Source organism: Dunckerocampus dactyliophorus, chromosome 9 (genome assembly GCF_027744805.1).
Source record: "Dunckerocampus dactyliophorus isolate RoL2022-P2 chromosome 9, RoL_Ddac_1.1, whole genome shotgun sequence".
NCBI classification, from domain to species: Eukaryota; Metazoa; Chordata; class Actinopteri; order Syngnathiformes; family Syngnathidae; genus Dunckerocampus; species Dunckerocampus dactyliophorus.
In genome coordinates this window covers 3,881,695-3,908,936 of record NC_072827.1, presented here as the reverse complement: position 1 = coordinate 3,908,936, position 27,242 = coordinate 3,881,695, and the positions used below count along the sequence as shown (strand labels likewise).

At 43.9% G+C, this 27,242-nt stretch overlaps 1 protein-coding gene across 16 annotated transcripts in view; it reads left to right on the top strand.

Annotated features, from left to right (window-relative positions):
* Nucleotides 1–527: 527 nt before the first annotated feature.
* Nucleotides 528–27,242, top strand: part of LOC129187574 (titin-like) — a 172,621-nt gene continuing 145,906 nt past the window's right edge. For 10 of the 16 annotated variants that reach the window (XM_054787060.1, XM_054787061.1, XM_054787059.1 and 7 more), the window contains exons 1-33: nucleotides 528–696; nucleotides 5,355–5,458; nucleotides 5,552–5,755; nucleotides 5,934–6,221; nucleotides 7,994–8,076; nucleotides 8,166–8,386; nucleotides 8,446–8,599; nucleotides 9,129–9,326; nucleotides 9,756–9,818; nucleotides 9,886–10,144; nucleotides 10,412–10,466; nucleotides 10,559–10,762; nucleotides 10,881–11,023; nucleotides 11,110–11,252; nucleotides 11,379–11,606; nucleotides 11,675–11,916; nucleotides 11,996–12,216; nucleotides 12,328–12,492; nucleotides 12,576–12,744; nucleotides 12,911–14,604; nucleotides 16,745–17,026; nucleotides 17,095–17,361; nucleotides 18,949–19,221; nucleotides 19,336–19,599; nucleotides 19,773–20,033; nucleotides 20,097–20,357; nucleotides 20,618–20,881; nucleotides 20,959–21,219; nucleotides 22,730–22,990; nucleotides 23,102–23,362; nucleotides 25,905–26,046; nucleotides 26,138–26,306; nucleotides 26,470–26,701. In XM_054787060.1, the coding sequence (XP_054643035.1) occupies nucleotides 5,368–5,458; nucleotides 5,552–5,755; nucleotides 5,934–6,221; nucleotides 7,994–8,076; nucleotides 8,166–8,386; nucleotides 8,446–8,599; nucleotides 9,129–9,326; nucleotides 9,756–9,818; nucleotides 9,886–10,144; nucleotides 10,412–10,466; nucleotides 10,559–10,762; nucleotides 10,881–11,023; nucleotides 11,110–11,252; nucleotides 11,379–11,606; nucleotides 11,675–11,916; nucleotides 11,996–12,216; nucleotides 12,328–12,492; nucleotides 12,576–12,744; nucleotides 12,911–14,604; nucleotides 16,745–17,026; nucleotides 17,095–17,361; nucleotides 18,949–19,221; nucleotides 19,336–19,599; nucleotides 19,773–20,033; nucleotides 20,097–20,357; nucleotides 20,618–20,881; nucleotides 20,959–21,219; nucleotides 22,730–22,990; nucleotides 23,102–23,362; nucleotides 25,905–26,046; nucleotides 26,138–26,306; nucleotides 26,470–26,701 (8,023 nt within the window). In that variant the 5' untranslated portion in view covers nucleotides 528–696; nucleotides 5,355–5,367. The remainder of the gene's footprint in view (nucleotides 697–5,354; nucleotides 5,459–5,551; nucleotides 5,756–5,933; nucleotides 6,222–7,993; nucleotides 8,077–8,165; nucleotides 8,387–8,445; nucleotides 8,600–9,128; nucleotides 9,327–9,755; nucleotides 9,819–9,885; nucleotides 10,145–10,411; nucleotides 10,467–10,558; nucleotides 10,763–10,880; nucleotides 11,024–11,109; nucleotides 11,253–11,378; nucleotides 11,607–11,674; nucleotides 11,917–11,995; nucleotides 12,217–12,327; nucleotides 12,493–12,575; nucleotides 12,745–12,910; nucleotides 14,605–16,744; nucleotides 17,027–17,094; nucleotides 17,362–18,948; nucleotides 19,222–19,335; nucleotides 19,600–19,772; nucleotides 20,034–20,096; nucleotides 20,358–20,617; nucleotides 20,882–20,958; nucleotides 21,220–22,729; nucleotides 22,991–23,101; nucleotides 23,363–25,904; nucleotides 26,047–26,137; nucleotides 26,307–26,469; nucleotides 26,702–27,242) is intronic. The other 6 variants (XM_054787067.1, XM_054787066.1, XM_054787053.1 and 3 more) reach the window with 4 other exon arrangements.

Here is a 27,242-nt window from a genome sequence, read left to right as displayed (position 1 = left end):
CTTACCCCTTTCCCCCCGGTTTAAGAAGAATAGGGACACCGCTTGATTCTCCTGAATGCGCAAAACCTAGGGGTAAGGGGTAGAATTGTGATTCAGGGTGGGGTAATGAATGATTGACACGAGCTCAGTGAGGAAGAGGAAGATGAAGCTGGTTGTTGTGTAAACAGTGTGTTATAACAAGGGGAGGGGCTACATGTGGGGTGTGATTGACAGTCACAGCCTCTGCCTCCTTTTGGTCAGTTGTGGTTTAGCCACGCCTCCGTTTTCCTCCCCACTTCCTGTTTGTCTCACAGTGTGATCAAGTCCATCCATTGGTCAATTGAGTGGTGATTGTGTTTGTGTGCAGGGGGGTTGCTTGTAGGTTGGTTGGCATGGCCTGGGGATGGAGGGGGGGTGTCCCATGATGCCTTGTGCCTGTCCAAGCAGCCAATGAGGTGTCTCTAGGGGAGTGATAGTGTAGCCCCCCCCCCAGTATAAGAAGGTGGCACCCCGTGTGGCCCCCCCTGAGCTGTTGGAGCATTCCCAGCCTCACCTTGGCTGGAGGGACTGCGAGGAGGGAAGACAGAACTACACTGGGTGTAGTTTTGTTTGTTTGGGGGGCCTTCCTTGGGGGTCTTTGTGGACAAACTTAGAGGATAAGGAAGTGCCTTTGCTTCATCGGGGGCTCCGTCCCAACGCCGCCAGGCAGCCTCTCACGTGAGTACCAACCCCCTCCCAACTTGTTGACAAATAGGGGAAGGTTTTTGGGATTTTGTGCTCAGTCTGCATGCACCAACGTGCACTTTGACAAAAACCCAAAATAGCCCAGCAGGTGGGGCTGGGGGGCTCAGCTGGGTCTGATGGCTTTTTAAGGGAATGGTCACTTGACCGTCGCTATGTGCCACATGGGGCTGTCAGTCAAGCTGCAGGGGGTGGGGGATATTTTTAGCAGCAATGTGCACGAGTCAGCTGAGTGACGCAAACTTTTATTCAAGATGGACGACTTTTATTTTTTTAACTTCTGGGCTCAGGAAGGTCCTACTGAACCCGGAGCAAGGAACCTTCCACAAGTGCTCAAGTAGAAGCGAGGGGGCGGAGCTTATAATAACCATTATCACTGATGAATGAGTGAATGATTGTTTAATGGTGTTGACGCTGCAAACTCCAAACCTTTGCAGGAAATGAAAATGTCCAAAACTACAAAAACATCATTTCAAAAGCAATCAGAGCATCTATTGATTCATTCCAACTTGAAATGTAAAAACATTTCATGGATGTTTTTCTATCACGTGGTCCACTTTCCCAAATCTTCTTCTCTCTCGGCTCCAGCTGTCCCGTCCATCACAGCCCCAACAGGCCCCCACCCCCTGCTATTTATAGCAGCCTCCTTTCGCCTGTCCTCTCCTTCTGCCTCCACTCTTCTATATGCAACATCAACCTGGAGGAAAGAAACCATCCTAACAGTAGACTTTCACCTCGTTCTTTACTGAAAAACATTAATTCCTAACAAGTCCAACAATAATCCTACTCACAACTAATAAGTCATGTAGTTAAGTATTTACGACTAACATATTCATTATTAATAGTTTCTAAGAATAGCAGTCAAACGATAAGCCAAGTAATTCCTAACAATAACAACAATAGTCCAACAATAATGAGCGGAACTATTAACCACATATTCATTGCTTATAATGGTACATCAATCAGATAAGAGTAATTACCAATGACTAATGGTCAAAATAGTAGGTAGTGACCATAGTAGCAGCAAGGCCTCGTGCGTGTGTTGGAGAGTGGAGCCACCTGCTGGTCAGCCACAGTAAAAGGCTGAAAAAAAGAAAGCCCAAATCAATCCAACTACAACATGCACGTGTACATAACTGACCATTTTTTGTGCAATTATTTTTGGACATTTGCTGTTCAGTTTGTTTTGTACATTTTACTGCTGAACTGCTTTCAGTTTTCCTTGCTTTGATGAGCTTTTATCTGCCATTGGTCAAATTGGTTGTACGCATACACGTACTGTAGCAATATGACATTTTTGTAAAGTTTTGAAGAGTTTTTCAGTTGATTGCAAGATGTCAGTTATAATCAGGGATGTCATAAATGTGAAATATAAAACAAAGCTTTCAGGGTCTATCAGTAGGCTTACTGTACTGTACGTGCGGGGCCCAGAATTTGGTGCAGTGCCCCAGGCCCTTGGCACCGGGGTACTTCAGGGCCAAGAGTTACTAATAATTATTATTGTTAAAAAAATGACATGCCACTTATTGTGTTGGGTTTCCCACAAACTAAAGACAAATCAATGTGAAAAGTGCAACATTAGCACCAAGCTCATTAGCAAGAACAATATTAAAGCTGAAAGTCGTCATTGAACAATGCTAATGCTAATGCTTTGCATTGATTTGGAACGTGGGGAGAAGGTTACTTTGGAGTTGTTGGCATTTTTACCAAATTCCATTTGATTTTTTCCCCCAAATTCCCTCTTTTCTGGTTTTAATTTTTTAGAATTGCATTTTTTACCTTTTATACTTCTTTTACCAACATAGAGTGTGTGCTCTGCTAAATGAAGCTAACCTCGCTAGCTTCCAGTCTGTACGAGAAGAGTTTCCAAGGTTTTTTGGCAACTTTCGCTGGTGTTTTAGGTCGTCGTTTTGACATGTTTAATTCGGGAGGGCGCGGGTTTGAGTTTGGGATGAGATTCCGCCACAATTGAGCAGTCCGCCAGGGAAATACTTCCCCACACAAACGTTCCTTCTCCTCACGATGACATCATTTCGTTCACATTATGTTACTTTCCGCAAAATTCCGCAGTTAATAGTATTTTAACAAAATGATAAGGACGTGCAGTAATGTGTAACAGTAATTAACGCTTTGTAGATCACCATTACAGCAACATAAATAAATTGCCATGTTCCACTTTTGGGGTTGGTTTTCCTTTGATCGGCTTCATTTTCTGTTGTGTGCTTTTATTTTGTACTTGTTTCCTGTTTTGCCACACGGGAAGCTGTGCCTTTACTTTCCTTGTGAGTGCTATTAGTGCAGCTAGGTGTGAAGTGGAATCAGCATTAGTATTTTGCAGGTTGACTGTGCTTCCAGTGCTTTGGTTGCTCTTTATACGCCTGGACCCCAACTATAACCTTATGGTGAATCTTCACTCACTCCCTGTGACGACCTGTCACTCTATGACTTGCATGTCTTCCTGAACACAGGTCTGGTTATGTAGTCGTAGTCGCTATTCTTCTAGCTCTTTTGTGTGTTGGTGCTACTTAGCATCACTACCTGAGCACTTTTCTATTTTTCCTTGGTGCCTTACTTCATTAGTCCTTTGTTTATTTTTGTACATTGCTGCTCTTTGTGAGTAGACTCATTGCCATTAAAGCCGACAACCAACACATAATAGCAAAGCATGACATAAATGACGTTTATAAATAGACATCTCATAAATATGTATGCAGTGTTCCCTCGTTCATTGCGGGGGATATGTTCCCAAAATAGCCCGCAATAAGTGAAATTGGAGAAATAGGCAACTTTATTAATTAATAATGATTGTATATGTTTTAAGGCTGTAAAAGCCCTCACCATACACTTTTCTCAGACAGGCATTAACATGTTATCACATTTTAAATACTCTCAAAGTTAAAATTTTGTTTGAATTTTAATGATCAGTCTAGGTTGGACACAAGAAATGAGGAAGTGACTCACGAGTATTTCACTCCCTGGACCGCGCCTCTTCGTCCTGGTGCTGTTGGGCTGTAGCGTTTTTGTATCCTTGTTAAAACATATTGATCCTGCCATCGTCCTCCTCCTCGTCCTACTCCTTGAACCGAAGATTCATTTAGCCGGTTAGCTTCTTCTATTGTTTATTGGCGGTTAGCAAGCAGCTCACGCAGTTAGCTAGCGACGGCACAAAGGAGATCGATTGACAATGTTCTACGGCCAATCAGGACGCAGAAGACAATGGGCGGGTTCCCCCTTAGCCAATAAGGACTGTTGTGGCTCTATAGTTAGCCGGCTATTATCTACTACGGGTTCCTAATATGCTGATATAGGAACGTAAACACATACTGAGACATGAGTATACAGCACCCTCTACTGCTAGCAGAAGTAAATGCAATAACAGACTCATACAACACAGCACCCATAGATGGCTCTAATACACCACAAGGACGCACAACACAATGCACGTTCATATGCTGTTGAAAAAAATATGCAAAATTTCACTTTAAAAAATCAGCGAAAGGTGAACCGTGATGTAACGAGGGAACGCTGCAACAAATAAGTGATTAAAAAGTTGTAATTTGAGGGAAGTGTATATATATATATAGTATGGAAGTAAAGTACAGAATGTATCATACTTTGAGAAGGAAGAATCTGGCCTAGCGTGCTTCAGGATCCCTATTGCATGTACTTTGTAGCGTTACTTGAAATGGGATATTTCTCTTCTTTTCTTGTGTAGCAGCTTGTTATTGATGTGATATCGTTTGATATCATATAATTTCTCCACACAATCATGCAAATATGATAACACCAGGATGATCAGAAGGTTTTGCTTGGTTTAGTATTGAAGGATGTTGTTATGTAACATTTCCACATCATTTTGTCGTCTACTATAAACATCTTGTCAACATTCTCTTATTGTCTTTGCTAGCCAATGACATTATTTTAGTTCAATTATAGCGTTTTTGTCCAATCGGTGCTTGGAATCAATAGTAAGGGCCAGTGGCGGTTCTGGCTCTGGCACTGTGGCAACCCCCAACACCCACACCCCAACGCCATTTTATTTTTAGCTATAAAAACTGTAACACTTATACATTGCCACAAAAGATACAAAATATAATACGTTAGCCCAAAAATAGGAAATACAACACAAATACAATGAAATTCTATTTTTTGCAGGGCACAAATACTTAAAGTATTTGTTTTACCTGGTAATTAACCTGAAGGCTGGAACCCAGTGGCACGACTCTCTTGGCTTTGATCCACAGCACGTTGATGACAAGCAGCATGGGGGCACGAGTATTTTACCTGTAGAGGGCGCCCATCAGCCACATATCCTGACTTGATGAGCAAATGAGTGCTAAATAGTAATGAATGGGATAGTAAGTGGGATGAGTGCTGAATAGTAATGAATGAGAATGCCCATGTGGCCCCTCGCTAGAACCGCCACTGGTACCAGCTTTCATAGTCATACTTTTATGATCATCCAAAAGCTGATTATGAAGTTTCTGAAAGTCACTGAAGGTTTGTATGCTACTAAAAGAAAGGAAATGAAAAAGTAGAGGTGACCCTAAATAGTCCCGTCTCTCTGAGGCTAAGGGACATGGCAAGTGTGTGGAGAACCCGATGCAAGTTGACAAGTGTGCGTTTCCCTGCAGGCTGCCAAGTAACATGTCGACACAGGCGCCAACATTCACGCAGCCGCTGCAGAGCGTCGTGGCACTGGAGGGTAGTGCCGCCACGTTCCAGGCTCAAGTTAATGGTAAGAAACTGGTACCAATCCATTCTTTCAAAAGGTCTGGGTCTTGTTCTCTGGTGGAGCAGAACAGCAGTTGCAATCCCGTCTCCCCTGCAGGTTGCCCAGTTCCTGAGGTGAGCTGGTTCCGTGATGGCCAGGTTCTTTCCGCTGCTGCTTTGCCCGGCGTTCAGATCTCGTTCAGCGACGGCCACGCTGTTCTGAAGATCCCTGCCGTGACCGCCGCACACAGTGGAAGATTTTCTGTCCGAGCCACCAATGGAGCCGGACAAGCCACCAGCACCGCCGAACTTCTCGTGACAGGTGAGACCCCAGCTGGACATAACCTCTTTGGACTTTGCTCCTCAGGCCTATTTGACGTCTCCTCAGGTAGACAAACTTGTGAAACACCATACAGACACAGTGATTCTCTCCAGCATTGAAGCAAAGCCTCTTTATCCTCTGTGGGACTTGAACTTTGAATTTTCTTCATCATGTCCAGCGGAGACAGCGCCTCCTAGTTTCCTTCAGAGACTTCAGAGCTCCACAGTGAGACAAGGGAGTCAGGTGAGACTTAATGTCCGAGTCACTGGCATCCCGGCACCGACGGTCAAGTTCTATCGGGAAGGAGCTGAGATCCAGAGCTCGGTCGACTTCAAGATCCTTCAGGAAGGAGACCAGTACAGTCTGTTGATTGCTGAGGTTTTTCCAGAGGACTCCGGGACCTATTCTGTGACCGCTAGCAACAGCAGTGGTCGAGCCACTTCCACTGCTGAGCTGCTGGTTCAGGGTGAGTGTTTGCAATGTGCTGGCTGTTTTCAAGTAAAAGTATGCTAATGCTAGTGTTTGAGTGTATTTGGAACATGCAATGTACAGAGTAGTCCATCACGTTTCGTAGATAGAAGAAAAAGTAGATGAATAGTAAATAAATCATAGAACATATAAACAGAATAAAACAATCAAATGAGGGAGAGGGAACAAAAGTCAACTCTTCTCGAGTGGCCTCTACAATGTTCTCCTCAAACTCAAACCCCATCCCGACTCGCTTGCTCAAGAATGCTCTTCCATTGGTTAGCACAGCTCTTCTCAAGTTAATCAATATGTGACAGGCTATCACTTAAAGTGGCTTTCATCAATGTTGATTCTTGAAAAACCTACCCCCCGTCACATCCTATCCTTCTGTATACATTCAAGGCCACACCCCCATCTCTGTGATCTCCTCAACATTGCCACCTCCTCCCATTCCCTCAGATCCTCCTCCTCCATTCACGTCACCGTCCCACCTGCTCACCTCAGCACCATGGGCTGCAGAGCTTTCAGCCACTCTGCTCCCAAACTTCGGAAGTCTCTCCCACCAGACATCCATATAATAGATTCTCTTCCTCTTTTCAAATCCACACTCCAAACCCACTTACTCAGGATCTTACTCTCTATAGCTTACCATGCCATTTTTATTTTATATTATTTTATCCTAATTTATGTGTGTGTCGGTGTCCTTGTGTTCCTTACAAATAAAATGCATTATTATTATTATTCAAGAATGTCAGTCATGGCAGCCCACAGGGTTCCGTGCTAGAACCTTCTACTGTTCAGCCATAATATGTCCCCTGAAGGCAATATCATTAGAAAACACTTCCACTGCTATGCAGATGACACACAACTGTACTTATCAATGAAACCTAACCAAACTAGTCAGCTGTCCAAACTCCAGGCGTGTCTTAACCACATAAAGAGCTGGATGACCTCAAACTTTTTACTAGGAAACTCAGATAAGACTGAAATCATAGCCCTTGGTTCCCAGCACCTCAGAGACAAGATTGCAGATGATATTACTGCCCTAGATGGTCTTGCACCCCCCCCCAGAGTACAGTCAGAAACCTTGGTGGAATCTTCCGTCAGGACCTTTCCTTTAGTCCCCAAGTACGACAAGTGTCAACAACAGCATTTTTCCATTTACCAAACACAAAGAAAATCAGAAAATTTCTGCCACTACGAGGCGCAGAAAAACTTGTTCATGCTTTTGTGAACTCCAGGTTGGATTATTATAACTCCCTGTTAATAGGTTATCCTAAGAAATCTTAAAAGCCCCTTTAGTTAGTCCAAAATATTGCCGCATGAATCTTAACCGGAACCAGAAGAAGAGATCATATCTCTATTAGCCTCACTACACTGGCTACCTGTACTATTTAGAACTGAGTTTAAAATTCTCCTTCTTGCATATAAAGCACTACACGGTCTGGCACCAGTATATCTTAAAGAGCTCCTAGAACCCTATAAACCCAGGAGAACACCAAGCTCCCACAATCTACAATTACTTGCCACTCCTAGAATTTTTAGAAGTAGAATGGGAGGTAGAGCATTCAGTTAACAGGATCTTCTGTTATGGAACCATCTTCCCTTCTCAATCCAGGGGGCAGACACCCTCTCTCTACTTCAAAGTAAACTCAAAACCCACCTTTTTGCTTATTGCTAGTTAGAACTCCTCTATGTTCCTTGGACTATGATAAAGACTCTCCCATTTTCTGGAAAATATCCCCACTAACTCGAGGACATTTTGTGGAGATTTAGGTGAGGAGGCTGTGCCAGCCAAGAAGACCAAGACGGTGGTTTCCAGCTCACAGACTCATCAGACCCGAGTGGAAAAGGTGCAAAAACTAATGGAATGCTCCATCTGAGTGCTTCTGTGCTTTTAAAAACTATTAGCAACTTTATCCCCCATGTGCTTCCTCATCAGAGGATGGAGGCCAGTTTTCAGACCACCGCCATGATGGAGATGCAGGTGGAAGGCGCCGAGCTGACAGACTTGCTGGTCCACAAAACCCCACCCAGAGTCGCTCCCAAACCTGCATCCTTGTCGCCAACACAGCTGTCATTGGTCACCAAGGTGACTGGAGGACGGCAGCAATCGCCATCTCCTGTGAGACACGTGAAGGCGCCGACATCCACGCCTGTCAGGTAGGTCGATATTCATCAGGTCATCAGAGGCTGACTCTCACTTCACATCCCCACTTCAGGCCCGTCATTTCCCCAATCAGCACACACAAGCAGGTCGGCTCTGGTTCTGATGTCCTGCCCCCCTGGAAGCAAACAGGCTACATGACCGAGACCGGCTACAGCAGCAGCGTTACGCAGCTGGACGAGGAGCGGCAGGTCACCTGCATCACACAGGTGAGGGCATGTCCTTGAACCGCTTCTTGAGTAACAGACCTTGACAAAGATTCCTTGAGGTCTGACTGTTTGTGCCGGTGACAAAACACCAACACATGTTGTTGGCTTTTGGGAGACTACCAAAAGATGTTGTAACCCTGACAACTGTTATGTCTTTCTCCTGCCAGTAAAAGAAGTGTGGGCTTTCCGTTGTTGCTTTATGTCACCTTTATCCTTCATCCTCTTTTAAGTCGTCATTTCAATCTGAACTTTCCCATTGCCATGCTATTTTGTTGTTGGTGTAAAAATGTCACAGTGATGTTCATGAAACACTCACATGTTCTTCAGCATTTGGGTGTTGACAGAAGCAGGCAGGTGTGAGTGTACAACTTTACCAAATAAATCTAAAAAGTCTTTCTAAGTCTACTCGAGACTGTGATAAATGCGGGTGGATTAGTGCACGTTTGCCATGATTGGACTCCTGGAAACAAAGCAACACCTGCCTGATTCAGTCCTGAGATTCTGAGCTGTGCTGCTGGTTTGTCTCCAGGCTGGGGGAGGGAAAAGGTCTGGGGCGGTGGCCACGGTGGTGGCTGCTGTAGATCTGGCACGTGTCTGTCAGCCTGTGCATGATGAGGGCGGTCCAGGGCAGGGCAACAGTTGGGCTTTCGAGGCAAAGTTGAGGTCACAGGTCGAGGCTGGCTGGACAACTTCTCAGGAGGTTCTGCCTGACTCCACAACGTCTCAGGTCAGACCACCATTCCGGCACAAAGACGTTTGCAATAGTTCTCGGTCCAGACCAGCGCTAAAAAAAATAATCATTTTATTGGTTCCTATATGTTAGCAGTAATGGTCTAGAGAGGACCAATCTCGGTAACCACATGAAGGTTTCTCTGTGTTACTTGTCAATAGTCCAGTTGTGGTAATCAAAAAGGTTTAACCAAAGTATGAAGTTCTTCTTGGGGTGAACTTTATTCCACATCTTTCTCCACGTCCACAATCCGTTCAAATTCTTTGCAGGTCTTCACCTCTTGAGACTCCCCCCCATCACCTCACATGACCGTAATCGTTCATCTAAGTTGTTGTTGTTGGATTTGTTATCTGTATTGCAGGACTTACGTTAACATAAAGTTTGTACGTTTTATGTATTTGTGCTCACAATCCTATGCCTGTCTAGGTGGTGGAGGAAGCTGCTGCAACTCCTGCCGGTGACAGCGTAGTCCCGCCCACTTTGCTTTCTGTGAGTCATACAGTTGTGTGCCAACCACAGTCAGTGAATGCAGACTGATCAAAGATTTGGTTTACAGGATTTGAAGAACACAAATGTGACTGAAGGCGAATCAGTGACCCTGCAGTGCCAGATCAGTGGTCAGCCCGTCCCTGTCATCTTGTGGTTCAGAGAGGACTACAAGATCGAGAGCTCCATTGATTTCCAAATTACCTATGATGATGGATTTGCCCGCTTGATGATCCGTGAGGCCTTTGCTGAGGACAGTGGACGCTTCACTTGCACCGCCACTAATGAGGCTGGAATTATCAGCACTTCCTGCTACCTTCTCGTCCAGGGTCAGTTTAGCCAAGGTCTAGTCATGTCCAGCTGAATGTGTGACCTGCAGAAAAACATTGACATCAGCATATACATGCATCCCTATTGAATGTACATGATCCCAGTAATTCAGTTATGCCTGCTTCAAAAGGCATTTTTCACATGGAAAACATAATGAACTATACAGTATATAGTATATACACTATATGTAATATAGTAAAAGATGGTGTGTGCATGCATGATCCATTGAAGTTCCTGTCAGTTCTCACAGAGACTTTGGCTTTCAGTGTCTGAGGACATCGAGAGCCGAGAGGAGGTCGCTGAGGAACTTGAAGAGAATCTGTGAGTTGATTATCAGAACGTTTCTGTATATTTTTCTGAGTTACAGCTGAGGGTGTTCTACCCTGCTGACCTGTTATGAAATCTTTTTGCAGAGTAACTGAAGAAGAAACCATGTCCCAAGTGAGCGCAGTTGAGTCAAAGTCGTCCACTATCACCGCCCCTTTCTTTGTCAGTACTCCCAGCTCACAGAAGCTGGTGGAAGGAGGAAGTGTTATCTTTGAATGCCAAGTCGGAGGAAGCCCCAAACCACACATTATATGGAAGAAGAACGGCATCCCGCTCACGACTGGTTACAGGTTTGCCATGTCTTTATCCAGCACAGCGTAAAATTATGGCGATGAGAGTATCATTTATTAGAGAACAGCAAGGTGAGGGCTATGACCAGTCTCTGAAGTGTCCTTTCTCATCCATCAGATACAAAGTTGCTTACAATAAGGAGACCGGAGAATGCCGACTGGAGATCTCCATGACTTTTGCTGATGATGCTGGAGAATATTCCATATTTGCCAGGAACCAGCTAGGAGAGGTGTCTGCCGCCACCAGCCTGCTGGAGGAAGGCATGTCGAACACAGACAAATATTGAATGTGTTTATTAAAATAAACCAAGATTAGAATTGAAGGTGTTGTAATGTTTCACCATCAGATGAATACGAAGCCTACTTGAAGAAACAGGAGGTGACGTTGAAGACAGAAGTAGAAGCCGTAGTGCAGGAGCCCAAGGTTGGAGACATTCCTCCTACCATGATGATATCAGACAAGATGACCACCACTATTATCTCTGGACAGGTAGCAGTATCCTTTTCCCAGTTTCCCAGTCACAATTAACACAGAGTTGTTTTTGAAAGAGTCACAGTGATGTTGATTATCTGTCAAAGTCTAAATGATTTCAACCCTGTCTCGGCTCATTTGCAGGACTTTCACCTCTCAGTCATGGAGCAACGAATCATCCAGGAAATTGAACTTCCCATCATGCGGATTAGCTACAGAGAACTGGTGACAGAAGATAGGGAACTGATGGTGACCGCCACTGACGACGAAGCGATGCAGCCAACCTTTGACACGCCGGTTAAAAACTACCGGATCATGGAGGGAATGAGTGTCACTTTCCACTGCAGGATGGCTGGAATGCCACTGCCAAAGGTTTTTTTCTTGGTGTATAAATTCTGAAACCATACACGGTGATGCATGACAAAATGTTTTTTTAATAGATTGCTTGGTACAAAGATGGTCAACGTATCCAGCCTGGTGGACGATACCAGGTGGAGGTTCTTCAGGACGGACGTTCCAGCCTGCGTCTGCCAGTGGTTCTCCCAGAGGACGAGGGTGTGTACACAGCCTTGGGTGCCAATATGAAGGGGAATGCTGTCAGCTCTGGGAAGCTCTACGTTGAGCCCTCTGGAGCAGTGTCGCCTCAGAGATACACGCCACAGCCAGCCATGCAGAGGATCCGGTATGTTAGATGACCCTTCATAAGTCCAATGATACGGCAATTTGTCATTTTAATGAGCATTGTGGTAAATCTGTCTTAGGTCCACGTCTCCACGCTCTCTGAGCCGCTCACCAGGCCGTTCTCCCAGTCGTTCTCCTGCTCGACGGCTTGACGATACAGATGAGGCTCAACTGGAGAGACTCTACAAGCCCGTCTTCGTTGTGAAGCCAAGCTCATGTAAATGCTCCGAGGGGCAAACTGCCAGATTTGACCTGAAGGTTGTAGGCAGACCCATGCCTGACACATACTGGTTCCACAATGGTATGGAGAAAATACTGATTGTTTGTAAAATGAAAGCTCTCAAGAAGCACATGACACTTTTTACCCTGTTCTAATGAGGTCATCTGCCTGATGGCTTTTTCAATTCCTCAGGACAACAAGTGGTCAGTGACTACACTCACAAGATTGTCATTAAGGAGGATGGTACTCAGTCTTTGATCATCGTCCCAGCCATGCCACATGACTCTGGCGAGTGGACGGTCGTGGCTCAGAACAGAGCTGGACGCTCATCAATCTCTGTCACTCTCACTGTTGATGGTAATGTTGGCAACTACCTCGATGACACCTACCACAACTCATCTGTCGTTAGTTGTTGAATTATCTTGGATGTTTTCTTCCAGCCAAAGAAACCTTGGTGCGTCCGCAGTTCACGGATAAGCTGAGGAACATCAGTGTAAAGCAGGGGACGCTGGTTGAACTGGCAGTCAAAGCCATTGGGAACCCGTTGCCTGACATCGTCTGGCTTAAAAACAGTGACATCATCACCCCTCACAAGCACCCACATATCAAGTACGTTATATACAGTATTAACTGTTTACCCTTAAAAATGTACATGTAAATGAAAAAAGATGCTTGGATACAAGCATCCCACTGCTACCTTGTATCTGAATTTGGGTTTTACTACTGAAAAAAACCCAACAGTGAATTTAGGTAACATGTCAAAACTGTGTTTCAGGATTGAAGGAACCAGAGGAGAAGCAACATTCCAGATCCCGTCTGCGTCAGGTTCAGACAGCGCTTGGTACACAGCTACAGCCATCAACAAGGCTGGCAGAGACACCACCCGCTGCCGAGTCAACGTGGAGGTGGACTATGCTGAACCAGAACCAGAGAGGAAGCTCATTATTCCCAAAGGAACCTACAAGGCCAAAGAGATTGCTGCTCCTGAGCTGGAGCCTCTTCATCTCCGCTATGGCCAAGAGCAGTGGGAGGAAGGAGACCTTTATGATAAAGAGATGCAACAGAAACCACAATTTAAGAAGAAACTGACCTCCATTCGAATGAAGAAGTTTGGCCCTGCCCATTTTGAGTGCAGATTAACGCCTATTGGTGACCCCACTATGGTGGTGGAGTGGCTTCATGACGGCAAACCCCTGGCAGCTGCTAACAGACTACGCATGGTAAATGAATTTGGCTACTGCAGTCTTGACTATGACGTAGCTTACGCCAGAGACAGCGGCGTCATCACGTGTAGAGCCACTAACAAGTTTGGAGTGGACCAGACCTCAGCCACCCTGATTGTCAAGGATGAAAAAGGACTTGTCGAGGAAAGCCAGCTTCCTGAAGGAAGGAAGGGAGCTCACAGAATCGATGAGATGGAGCGTATGGCTCACGAGGGAGGACCTGCTGGAGTCACTGCAGACGACGAGACTGACAAAATGAAACCTGAGATTGTCCTTTTGCCCGAACCTGTCAGGGTTTTGGAGGGTGACACAGCCAGATTTCGCTGCAGAGTGACTGGCTACCCTTCTCCCAAAGTTAACTGGTACCTCAATGGACAACTTATCCGCAAGAGCAAGCGATACAGACTTCGTTATGATGGTATTTACTACTTGGAAATTGTTGATATCAAGTCTTACGATTCAGGGGAGGTCAGGGTCGTTGCGGACAACAACCTGGGCTCTGCTGAGCACACTGTTAAGCTGGAGATTCAGCAGAAGGAGGACTTCAGGATGCATCTTCGAAGGGTTCCTGAGGCCAAAGCAGCTGAGACTGCACCTGAACCTGGAAGAACTCCCTTTGAGGTGGTGAAGGTGGAGAAACCCTCAGAAGACAGTCAGCTGAAGGAGGTGATCAAGCTCAAGAAAGCTCAGAGGATAGTTCATGAAAAATCCACTGAGGAATCGGAGGAGTTGAGGAGCAAATTCAAGCGCAGAACAGAGGAGGGCTATTATGAGTCTATTACTGCTGTGGAACTCAAGTCTCGGAAGAGGGATGAGTCTTATGAGGATCTGCTGAGAAAGACAAAGGAAGAGCTCCTTCATCGTGCCAAGGAGAAGGAGGAGGCGGAGAGGAAAAAAGAGGAAGAGCGACGAGCAACTGCCAAAACACTCAAACCAGAGAGGGTGAAGCTATCAGCTAGCATGGAAGCTCCTAAAATCCTGGATCGTATCTCAAGTCAGACGGTGGCACAAGGGGATGAAGTAAAGTTCAGAGTTCAAGTTGTTGGCAGACCAGAACCCGAGTGCCAGTGGTTCAAGAATGGTGTTCAAATGGAAAAGACTGAGCGGGTTTACTGGTTCTGGCCAGAGGACCATGTTTGTGAGTTGGTTATCAGAGAGGTCAGAGCTGAGGATTCCGCTAGCATCATGGTCAAAGCCGTCAACTCTGCCGGAGAGACCTCAAGTCACGCTTTCCTTCTGGTGCAAGGTAAGGTCATCTTTGGGAGTCTTTGAGAGATGGCCCCCTGTTTGAATTTTGCAGCAGCTTAGCTAGCATCGAAAAGAAAAATGCTACATCACCAGGACTTATCACAATGATAGAATGTACAGTAGATCTTTAATGGAACACACACCCTGCTTTACCCCGACACATTAATTGCTTGTTTACTGAAGTAAATGAATTGGACCACCTTTTGAAGGCTATATCATGTCTACAGCCACCCATTATGTACTGTATGTGTGTGAGCCCTGGGTACCAACTGTCCTGTGAAAGGCAGAATCATCTTTCGCGTTGCGTATTTAGCTGTTAAGGGACGCGCTTAGTTCCGTATATTTATTGCTGTGGGAATCAAAAATGGTCGTTAAAATGTCAGAGGATTCAATTGACAACAGCTTTGCAGCAGATGCCACAGGCTAAGCCAATCCACGCCAATGTGTCTGATCACCGATCAAAGTCATTGCTGTTCGACTTTGGTGTACACACTTTGCTGTCACACTACCTAAGCTTGGGGGCAGCTTGCTGGCTAGCATTATATTTCTTTGGACTCCAAATGTGATTTATGTCTTTATAAAAAAAGTTCTATGTTTAGGACAGTTATTTGGTTCCAGACTGAACGCAATAAATGAATTTCCATTATGTAGGAATGAATGTTAATAAATGGAATATTTTCAGATTTAGAGCATAGAAAACCTGCTTATGGCTTTCTAAATACAATTTTTAACATCATTAGAGCCCCATAGACAAGCTAGAGAGCTAACAAGCTAATGAGCTAACAAGCTAGCGAGCTAACCAGTTAGCCTCAAATTTATTTCTTCGAAACTTAAGAAGCCAAAAATGTACCACGTCACCACGGAATGGGAGGATAACTTTTTTTCAGTCTATCATGTGGGACATGCCATGGCTGACTTCTTGACTTCATGCAGTCTTAAGGTAATGACATGTAAACTAATGTCTCAATGTTTTGTGTCATTACTGCCACCTAGTGGCCACAATACTACACATCAGTTGTATTTCCATATGTTTGGACTAACAATAGACCATAGTCTACCACCAAACAGCCGTCATTTAATCATTCATTCATGAATTTCTGAAAAACCACAATATAGCGAGGGAGCAACAATCGAACTGCGATATTGCTAAGGACGACTGCAATGGAATTTGGAGGTCAGAGCTCGTTTTTATCAGACAGGGAAGCTACAAGCAGCTATCACGTCCACAGGTTACGTGCTCACATAGCAGTGTTGGTATTTTGTTTGATGGTTTTAGGTACTTTGCCTTTGCACACCCAGAATGTTTTTTAAATAAATCAATGAATACATGTATAACAATAATTGTAGACTTTCAGCTTGCATTTCAGAGTTTTGACAAAAATATGGCATTTTAGCATTTTAGGAATGAAAATTACAGGTACAGTTAAGCACTGCATTTGTGTAAACACACACAGTGAATATAAACATAATTTTAATAGTTACAACTATGTCGGTTAAGACACTACGTAATTGTAGCTTCAGCTTTAATTCCTAAATGTTAAATGCCATATTTTCACTTCAATAACATGCTGGTTTATTTATTGAATGATTTATTTGTAAGCCACTGTGGTGGTGTATACTGTAAAAACATCACCATGAAAAACTCTCACTGTCCAAGTACTTTTCGTCCTTACAAACAGGTTTACAACAGCAACATTGATTGCTGATTTGTGAAAATTGTGTCTAAATCTACAGTAGCAGTCAAATTGGACGTACTTACTCACTGCTCAAAGTGAACTGTGTCCAAACCTTTGACTGGTAATGTCTGGTCTGTCTCCTGAACACCAGCTGAGTTTTTATGTAACATAAAAAGGCAGTGTGTCCAGCTTTAAGATTGTGCCATCGACTATCATAAAGCTACACAATGAATTCATGCTGTTTTCAGTCAAGCAGGATAGATTTGTTAAAGAGATATTAACTTTTATTCTGTTAAGTTAACAAGGAAACCTTTCTATTTAAATAAGATTTAATTTTGTTTTGTTGTTATTTCATATTAAGGTATTTTTCAGGGAGTTGGCAACTTTAGCCGTGAGTAGATGTTAAGCTAAGCTTTTGTGCAGACATTAGACGTGTTGACACATTTGTTTTGACTGCTGCAGCAAAGCAAGTCATCACCTTCACACAGACGCTGGAAGACATTAGCGCTAAGGAGAAGGACACCATGGCCACCTTTGAGTGTGAAACCAACGAACCCTTTGTCAAGGTCAAATGGTTGAAGAACAACATGGACATCTTCTCTGGTGACAAGTTCAGGATGCACTCGGACAGGAAAGTTCACTTCCTGTCTGTACTGATGCTTGAAATGAGGGATGATGCTGAATATTCCTGCGTGGTCGTAGAGGACGACCGCATCAGGACGAGCGCCAAGCTGAACGTTGAAGGTGGGTAAATGTATTCCTAAATAAACAGAACACATCGTGATGTGCTGTCTACCATGTGGGACCAACAGGAGCACCACTGGAGATCCTGACACCTCTGGAGAGCACTGAGGTGCCAGAGACCTACTCTGGAGAGTTTGAGGTTGAGTTGTCTCGTGAAGATGCTGAGGGCGTGTGGTTCTTTGGAGACAAGCAGCTGTCCCCCAGTAGCAAGCATGTCATCTCTTCACGGCGTGGACGCCATAGCCTGTCCATCAAGGACGTCAAGAAGGAAGACCAGGGCCAGTACTCCTTCACAGTGGGCGAAATGAAGACAAGTGCTTCCCTCAAGATGAAATGTGAGTCCCAAAAATGCTTGGTCAGTGCAGAGCACATTTTCTTCAGATGGTTTTATCCAGAGCATGTCGTCCCAATATGGATCTCAATCTGATCATCGTTTTGCAATCACATTTATGTCCACTTGAGGTGGATTCAGTTATGATGACCACATACGGCATGAAGGAAAGCTAAACACAGTAAACTCTACTCTCAAATGTGCGTACTTATCAGCGTACGGGATAAGGAAACGGTAAACTCTACTCTCAAAAGTATGCTACTGCTACTGCTACTGCTCCCACGACGGTAATACGCTGTGAAATAATTCCTTCCAGAAGAGACTTCATGACTCCCAGGTCCCCTCAAATCTGCGGGGCCGCGTCATGGGGAGAAAAAAAAATTCCGCTCACTCCTCTGGTTGCTGTCAGTCAAAATCAAGGACCGCTCTGCTCCACAGACCCCCTGTGAAGCTCAGCTTCCCTAGGACGTGACGTTCTTTGCCGTTTATCCAATCAGGGTGTTGCTTTCTTGCTGTGAGCTTCCATGTCCTGAAGCTGGAGCTTCAATGGAGATTTACGGTAGCTTCTGCGCTGTTGCCCAGCTTCGTGAGATGGCGTCAGAGAGCAAACGCACTCAACAGCGGATTAATGCTCAACATACTCAACAAATGAAGCGCATTCTAGCGCACCTTTGATGCAGTTTTAAGTCTACACATTCACATGCATTCTTTTCATTGAGTGCGACCAACTCGAAATAAGCCTCAGTGAGTCCAAAGGTTGCGATTGATATCAATGTAACAAAGGGGGTGAAGATGGCGTTCACGTGGCCGATCTCACCAGGATGTACCCTCATCAACAATACCATCATCAACAAGACATCAACAAGTACCATCCTGAAGAATATGATGAAAATGATCAAGTGAGCTAATGTTGCCAAAGGAGTAATGGTGTTAAAGTAAATTTAAATACAGTTAAATGTAAATGTAATGTAATGCAACTGAATCTAAATGTGATGTCGTCTAAATGTAAAAAAAACATTTCGATGTAACTGACATAACTGTTAAAAAAATAATATATAAAAAAAATTATTGTTATTGGTTTCAGTCTTGAGAAGCAAGAAGTTATCAGCTAGAAAAAAATATATCGTTCATCCCTTTTAGAACTGCTATTTTGGTGGGGGTGGGGGAGGGCGCACGGTTTTGGCCACACAGTCAGGAGATCGGGAAGATCTGGTTTGAAATCTCTGTTTGGGCATCTCTGTGTAGCTGATGTTCTCCCCGTATGTGTGTGGTTTTCATCCGGGTACTCCGGTTTCCTCCCACGTTCCAAAAACATGCATGTTAGCTTCACTGGAGACTCTAAATTGTCCATAGGTATGAATGTGAGTGTGAATGGTTATTTGTCTATATGTGCCCTGCCATTGGCTGGCCACCAGTCCAGGGTGTACCAAAGTCAGCTGGGATAGGCTCCAGCATACTCACACAACCCTAGTGAGGATAAGCGGCATAGAAGATGAATGATCTAGATGGAGACTATTTTGTTTATTTATGTTTTGTTGTTTCGAAATAAGAAGAAAAAAGAGCGTGACTCATAACGTGTTTCCTGTTTCAGTCCGCCCAGTGACGCTGATGCAGCCTTTAGCTGACCTCACCCTCTGTGAGGGTGACATTGCTCAGATGGAGGTCAAGTTCTCTCAGGAGAACATTGAAGGAACCTGGATGAAAAATGGACAAGGGGTAACGTCCTCGGACCGGGTGCACATTGTAATCGACAAACAGATCCACAAACTTCTAATTGAGGACACCAGAAAGGATGACGTTGGCGTTTATTCATTTGTGGTTCCTGATCAAGAGATCTCCACTGCTGCAAAGCTGAATATTCGAAGTAAGTCAGCACGTGTAGAAATGTCCCTTCAGATTCCAACATGAACCTCATCAAGCCGTTTCTCACGTTCTTCGTGTGTTTTGACAAATGAACCCATTTTGTCTTGCTTTGTAGCTATCGGCATCGTGAGCCCATTGAAGGACACAAGCACGATTGAAGGCACCAAGACTGTTCTGGAGGCTAAGATTTCTGCTCAAGACATCAGTTCAGTCAAGTGGTACCACAATGACAAACTAATGACCCCCAGTGACAGGGTCCAAATGGTGGCAAAGGGAGCCAAGCAGCGCCTCGTCTTCAGCAGGACCTTCGCCTCAGATGAAGGACGCTACAAACTGGTGGTTGGACGAGCCGACACAGGGTGCACGTTGTCTGTGCAGAGTAAGTTGGACATCAGAGTGTCTAAAACATCCCCATCATTTTAGGAACAAATATTGCGGAGGAGAGAAAATGCTACCTGATTTTGCTTGTTGTTGCTGCTAAGGTGCATCCCTTTCATGTGATGGTTTATTCATTCATGAATTAAGTGTCTATCTACTCTTTGGTCTCTCCAGCCATCCAAATCATGGTTCCAATGATGGACAAAGAGTGTGCTGAGTCAGAGAACGTCATTTTTGAAGTGGAAGTTTCTCACCCAGGCATTGATGCCTTTTGGACTTTTAAGAGGCAGTCACTCAAAGCCGGAAGCAAATACAAGATGGAATCCAAAAACAAGAGGCACAGTCTGACGATTTTCAACGCCATGAAGGACGAAGAGGGCGAATACATGTTTGCTGCTGGCGAAAAGACATCCAGCGCTTCGCTCACCGTCTCAGGTATGCAGGCCTAGACATGTTTGAAGTTCATGTAGTAGAGCTGACTTAATCTCCTGTCACCAGGCGGCGCTATCAAGAAGCCGCTTCAGGACTTGGTGGTGGCGGACTCGCAGACCGCCGAGCTGGTGTGTGAGGTTGCCAACCCATCCGTGGAAGGAAAGTGGCTGAAAGACGGCGAGCCCGTGGACTTCAATGACAACGTGCTGAGCGAGGTGAATGGCGCCATCAGGCGCCTCGTTATTCTCATCACTAAAGCCGCTGACATTGGAGAGTACACCTATCAGATTGCCAGCTCCAAGACTACGGCCAGTCTAAAAGTCGAAGGTAGGTCCAAGTTCATGTGTCTTTCTGGGGAATTGTTGGCCTGCATGTCACTGTGAAAGAAATGTTATAAATTAATATCGGCAAGTGTTAGAAAACCCACTCATGGACAGTTACATTACACGGAGGTATATTATGTAACACGCTTTCATGGTGCAGAGCTTTGACCTGTGAAGCACTGGAAGAAAAGAAACAAGTCTGGTCCGCATGTGCTGGTCAAAGCACAAGTAGCTCACAAGCAACCTCCATGTTTTCTTCCCCAGCCGTGAAGGTGAGGAAGACAATGAAGAATGCCAACGTGGTCCAGACACAAGACGCTGTGTTCAGTCTGGAGCTGACTCACGAGAATGTGAGGGGCGCACAGTGGATCAAGAATGGGATCGAGATCAAGCAAAGTGACAAATACGAAGTCACTGTCAGCGGCACTGTGCATACCTTGAAGATCAGGAACTGTAGCACACAAGACGAATCGGTCTATTCTTTCAAGCTGGGGAAACTGTCGGCCAACGCCCGCTTGAACGTTGAAAGTAAGCACTTTTGGATGTAAGCCTATGTTTAAGAAGCAACTGCTGCATATTGCATCACATCCACCTGTTCCTCACAGCCATCAAGATCCTGAAGAAACCCAAGGATGTAACCTCACTGCTGGGAGCGACTGCCGCGTTCGAGTTGGGCATCTCGGAGGACAACATACCCGTAAAGTGGCTGTTCAATAACACGGAGCTGAAGGCCAGCGAGCACTACAGGATGACCTCAGAGAAGAAGATGCACAAACTGGTAGTGCAGGATGTGAACGCCAGCAAAGAGGGGGAGTACACGGCCGTAGTGGGTCATCTACGCTGCAGCGCTCGTCTTACTGTCGAGTGTAAGCGAACATGTGGTGACACCTTGTCAGCCTTCTGACTAGTTTGGCAGTCAATGTGTCAAAATTGCAATGAATAGCATTTTGCCCATAGTTAACTCATAATTAATCACAATTAATTGCAGACGGAAGTTTTTATCTGTAATAAGTAGGGATGCAAATCTCTTTGTGGTAAACAATTCGATACACGGGTTAAGATACGATTAAAAAAACAGAACAATTCGATACAGTGTACAAATGAACGACTCAATTCAATACCCTTCAACGGTTCCATTTGTCCATGCAGACATCAATCTTACATGATAAAATAAAGAAGCCAATTGAATAAAAGTGGCAGTCTTACAGTATTTCAAATGTGTAGAAGAGCACATCATGTCCCCAGTAAGGCAGGGGTCCACAACCACCGGGCCGCAGGAAACGTTCAGGCACAATGATAACAAAAAAAAAACACTTAAAAATAATAATTAGTAAATAACTACATGAAATTTTATGTAAAGGATATGAATTTTGGAAATATGGGACATTATTTTATTTAAAAATAATTAACAGTTTTTGCGTGTTTAATGCGAGCACCGACTTGTCCCATAATGCTGGATGGTCCTTGAACGCACCATGTAACTACTATACTGTATTTTTAGCCTTTTTCTTTCACCTCATATTTGCTCCCAAATGCCGATACTATGTGGGAATGCATAAAGGTAAGATTTGATGACCTTATTGGGTGCTAATGTGCTAATGTGAAAAACAAAGTCCAGGCTGGTACTGGTGGATGGTGGCTCTGTATTCATTTAGTGCTTTTAATATGATGTTGTTCCTGTCTTACTTTTACTCAATACCTCATAAATAAGATCAATTAACTGGCTATAGTGTACATACAATATGTTTTGCTAATGCTACAGTATTTACAAATTATTCTGATCTTCCGTCATGGTCACATTGACACAAGCCCCCAAAAAGCTGTCCTCAGCTATGCCTGCCAGTAACTAGCAGCTCGTAATCCAAATTTGATCTCGCAGTTCAGAGCAAAAAATTAGCAGGGAGATGGTAAAAAAACACATCTTGTATAAATGACACAAAAAAAATACCGGCAGTGCCTTCTCACTTGTCTCTGGCGGTGGACGTAGTCCGTGACAAAACAACTCACAGTGACAGCTGTGCGAAATTTGAAGCTAAATTTGCCATTTTCTTTCTCCGTCTGTCATCAATGTTTGTTCCTGCTTGTGGCTCCACAGTTACCATTGCGTTTCCTCACACTACGGTCATTTTGTGCCTTTAATTTCATGTTATTCATGTCTTAGTTTTACACAATACATCATAAATAAGATAAATTAGATTCTAGATTTAAATGTGCGCATGTCAAACAGGACATGCGCACATTAATCACGCGTCAAAAAAATATTGCCGTTAAAGTTTGACAGCCCTTGTCAAAAGAACAGTGAGATATGTTCTGTTTGGATACAACACCTCCATTAGTTCTGCCAGTAAAGTACCAACACACACATTTATTCCTCAGCTCTTCGTGTGACCAGACCCTTGAAGAGTGTGGAGGTGGCTGAGACACAGGTGGCCACCTTCGAGTGTGAAGTGTCGCACTTCAGTGTCCCCTGCTCCTGGTTGAAGGATGGCGTGGAGATCGAGATGAGCGAGAAGTTTAGGATGGTGGTCCAGGGAAAAGTCCACCAACTGAAGATCATAAACACCAGTAGGGAGGACTCTGCCGAGTACACCTTTGTGTGCGGGAATGACCGAGTGTCTGCCACACTCACCGTCAACCGTAAGTTCTCATTCATCTGTAGGTTTGTAGCTCCATTGTTTGGGAATCCTGAATGCTGGAAGTGAAAAAAAGTGTTGTGATATATGCAAATGAATGTGTTTTCTTTTTCAGCCGTCCTCATCACGGCCATCCTGCAAGACATAAACGCTCAGGAGAAGGACACGGTCACATTGGAGGTCAACGTAAACTACGAAGGAATCTGCTACAAATGGTTGAAGAATGGCGTCGTGATCCGCTCGACAGACAGATGCCAAGCGCGCTGCAAACAGCTGACTCACACGCTGAGCATCAGGAATGTTCATTTTGGAGACAGCGCCGAATACGCCTTCACAGCTGGGTCTTCTGTAACCAGCGCCAAGCTTTACGTGGAGGGTAAGAAGCATTGTGCAAACTTTTTGCACAATGACATTCTAATTAAAGACAACCACAGTAAATCAAGTGAATCTCTTTGGTTTTAACACACAACCTCTAAACAGGATTGGTAAATCATTTTTATGTTGCTGATGTGTTTTCTTATGTGTCTTAAGTAAGGTCTATTGGACTCGTTGCAATGTTAATTTTTAAGGATTAGAAATACTGAGTAACTTTTATCTATTCTTGAGCACATTCAATCGATATAGACTATTTACATTTTACTTATTTGAGCTGTAAAACCAGTAACAAAGATTTTTGATTGCAACTTCAAGTGATAGTACACTATTGTACCAGTCCACCATACCCCACCTCTCACCCAAGGACAGCTGGGATGGGCTCCAGCATACCTAGTGAGAACAAGTGGTACAGAAAATGGAGTATTCCATTCTTCATAAGGAACATGACCGTCAGAACAGAAGGAAGATAACTGCACACAACACAAACCATAGTCATGGTGTCAGATGAATAAACAGAAAAAGGAACTTACCAATACTACATGATATTAAGCACGTAATATTAACAACTATTTACAGAGCAGTGCAGCAAAGCATGATGGGAAGCAGCATGCACCGATTCAAACTTCATCTTTGACTTTTTGGAATAAAATGTACTCGCATTTTTAGAATTGGGTACAATCAATATGGAAAAAAACACATTCATAGTCAAATTCGAATACTTGCTGCACTTGTTATACAATTCTTTATGTTATGATTAAATTGCGTATTAATACAGAAACTTAGATAACAAAAGTTAGTAAACACCGAATCTTGATTTTACAATGTAGAAGTGATGTAGTTTTAGAAAAATAAAATTCACTGCACTCAAAAGTCACTTTTTTCCGTATCTGATCTTTTCTTTTTTTTTTTGTAAGCACGGGTGGTCTCTGAATCCAAAATCCCTTCAGACAATGGATGCTGATCCCTTACGAGGCTCTAGCGCAGGGGTGGGGAACTTATGGCTCGGGAGTGTCTCGAGCCAGATGTGGTCATCAAAAGAGACACATATCTGGCTGGCAGACATTTCTTAACACCATAACATTTATTTATGCATTCCAGTGACATTTAAAGTAAAACATTACAGAAATCACAATGTTCAAAATATCGTCAAAATGTAAAACTTTCTCATGCATTTGAATCCATCCATCCATTTTATGCTGTCGTGCGGGTGCCAGCTGTCCACTCCATATTTTCTGGGTCAGACACCAAAACTTGATTATTATTGGATAATGCGGTAGCCTACCCGGGTCGTTGAGAGGTCAAGAAGTAAACACCTCTCTTTTTATCAAACATTCAGCTAGCTAACTCTGCAGAGCAAACCCTTTTGATGAAGAAGATTGCGAAAAGAAAGAAAGATATGAAATATGTGGTAGGAACCAAGCAGCATCAGAATTCACATTAATGGTAAGAAGTATGTGGGGTCGTACGTTATAGCGATCTAATTTATCTTATTTATGATGTATTGTGTAAAACTAAGACATAAATAACATCAAATTAAAAGAACAAAATGAATGCCGACCCACCATCCACCAGTTCAAGCCAGGAGTTTTTCCAGAGAGATTATTACATTGCTGTTTGACGTGTGTGGTAAAAGGCAGTGTGCTAGCGTGAATTAACTTGAGACAAATATGCACATTAGCACTCAATAAGTCATCAACACTTAGCTTTATGCATTCCCACATAGTATCAGCATTTGACACCAAATATGAGGTGAAAGAAAAATGGTAAAAATACAGTATAGTAGTCTATCTGTGCAGCATGAGATAAAGTTAGCACACGCACAATGGGCATGCATCAAGTGAGACAGATGTAACAGAGAGAATCCGGCCACTTTAAAAAAAAAAAAAAGGAAATTATTTTTTCTTTCTGTGCGACCCGGTACCAAATAACCCGCAGCCCGGTACCGGGGGTTGGGGATCACTGTTGTACGGCATCGATGAGTTCCAGCTGCAGTAACAATCCCCTTTTCTCTTCATTACTACCATTCACTGGTGACGATGGACGCTAACAAGCTAAATAGTCAATGAGAGCTGTAGTTGCTCACAGTTGAGCAGGGGTGTCCAAAGTGATGCCATGGGCCATTTGTGGCCCTTGGATCAATTTTTTTGGCCCGCGGCAAATTAAACAAAACAAAACAAAAAAACTATCAAAAATGGGAAAAATTTTGTAAAAGGAATAATGGTGAGAAAGTTGATACATTTTGGTAAATAGCACAAATCTTTGTGTTGAAATATTGTATATACAAAGGTTTGCAGGTCTGTAAGAAGTCTCTTCTTGGTACTTAGGATGTTGTGACTTGTCGCAGGACAAGCTTTACAAACATGTAGGGCAGCTTAAGAAGGTCGATATGTGATGTGCATTTGACTCTTGATTGTAGGGGTTTTGATGTAACATAGAACCGGGGCATGAGAGAGCTGTCGACCGAACAGAAAATGAATCATTAAGAGCTCAGGAGGGAGCCTAACACTCCTTTTTAAGACAACTTTTTATTTTCTTCTTTTTAGCTCGTGTTGTTGAATTCACCAAACATTTGAAGGACTTAAAGATCACAGAAAAGAAGAGAGCAACTTTTGAGTGTGAAGTTTCAGAACCAAACATCCAGGTGATGTGGATGAAGGACGGTCAGGAGCTGGAGACGTCTGACAGGTGGCTTATTTAGCTTCTTCCAGTCAAACACCCGTCAAAGAACAAAGCAGAATTGAGAATTGAACTAAACTGTCCATGAATTTTCCTGCAGATACAAGATGACCGCAGAGAAGTTTGTGCACCGCCTAATTTTGCCCTCTGTCCGACTCTCGGACGTTGGAGAATACACCGCTGTGGCCGGGTCCAGCATGTCCAAGGGCAACCTTGCAGTGGAGGGACGGGACATCAAGATCTCAGAGCCCACCGACAGGAACATTGCTGTGAGTGCTTCAGAACTGATGTCGTCTCTGTCGCGTTCCTGGTCTGTTTCCACCACAATAAGCAACGTTCCACCTGTCATGTGGAAGCCCTACAAACATTTTGTCATTTCCATCAATCAACGCTCGTCTGAAACGGATTACATTTTTGATTTTCATTTTTTAGGTTGTTGAGAGACAAAGAGCGACTTTTGAATTTGAAGTGAGTGAGGACGATGTGGAAGGCCGGTGGATGAGGAACGACGTGGAGATCCAATTCTCTGTAGAGGAGCGTTTCAGCTACATCACCATCAGGAAACTCCACCGTCTTACCATCGCTGAGACCTACAGAAGCGACGCCGGAGAGTACACGTTTGTTGCCGGAAAGAACAAAAACTCCATGAACCTTCATGTGAGACGTAAGTGCTTCAAAGTTTCTGACCTCAGTCCACAGTCGTGTCAAATATGACCTGCTTTTTGCCATTACTTCATCCAGTTCCATGCTCCATGTTCCATGGTTTTTTAAGTTTGCTTTTACACAAATTCTCTTTAACGCCACTATTTTTTAACACTTGCATGGAAACATTAAAGACAGCTCTGTTTAAAGCCATCCTGACGTATGTCAATATGTGTGACACAGATGTGTGACACAGATGTCGGTTAATGCTAAATGTGCCAAAGGTTGTGACAACAGAAGAATGCAAGGCCAGAAACGAGCTGATACAAATACAGCAATCAGACAGTCTGCTCTAGTCACGCTATCTAACATGTGCCAAAAGAAGCCTATATGTAACTATAGTACATCGAACAAGTTTCTGAAACCAGAGGATGTTTATTTGGACATTATTTGATGTCAGAATTACTCCGGTCAACATCTGTTGTTTCAGGATATCTTTTAATGCGCTAGCTTACCGTTTTAAGTATTGTGGAGAACATTCTGGAGAACGTTTGTTATTCCCC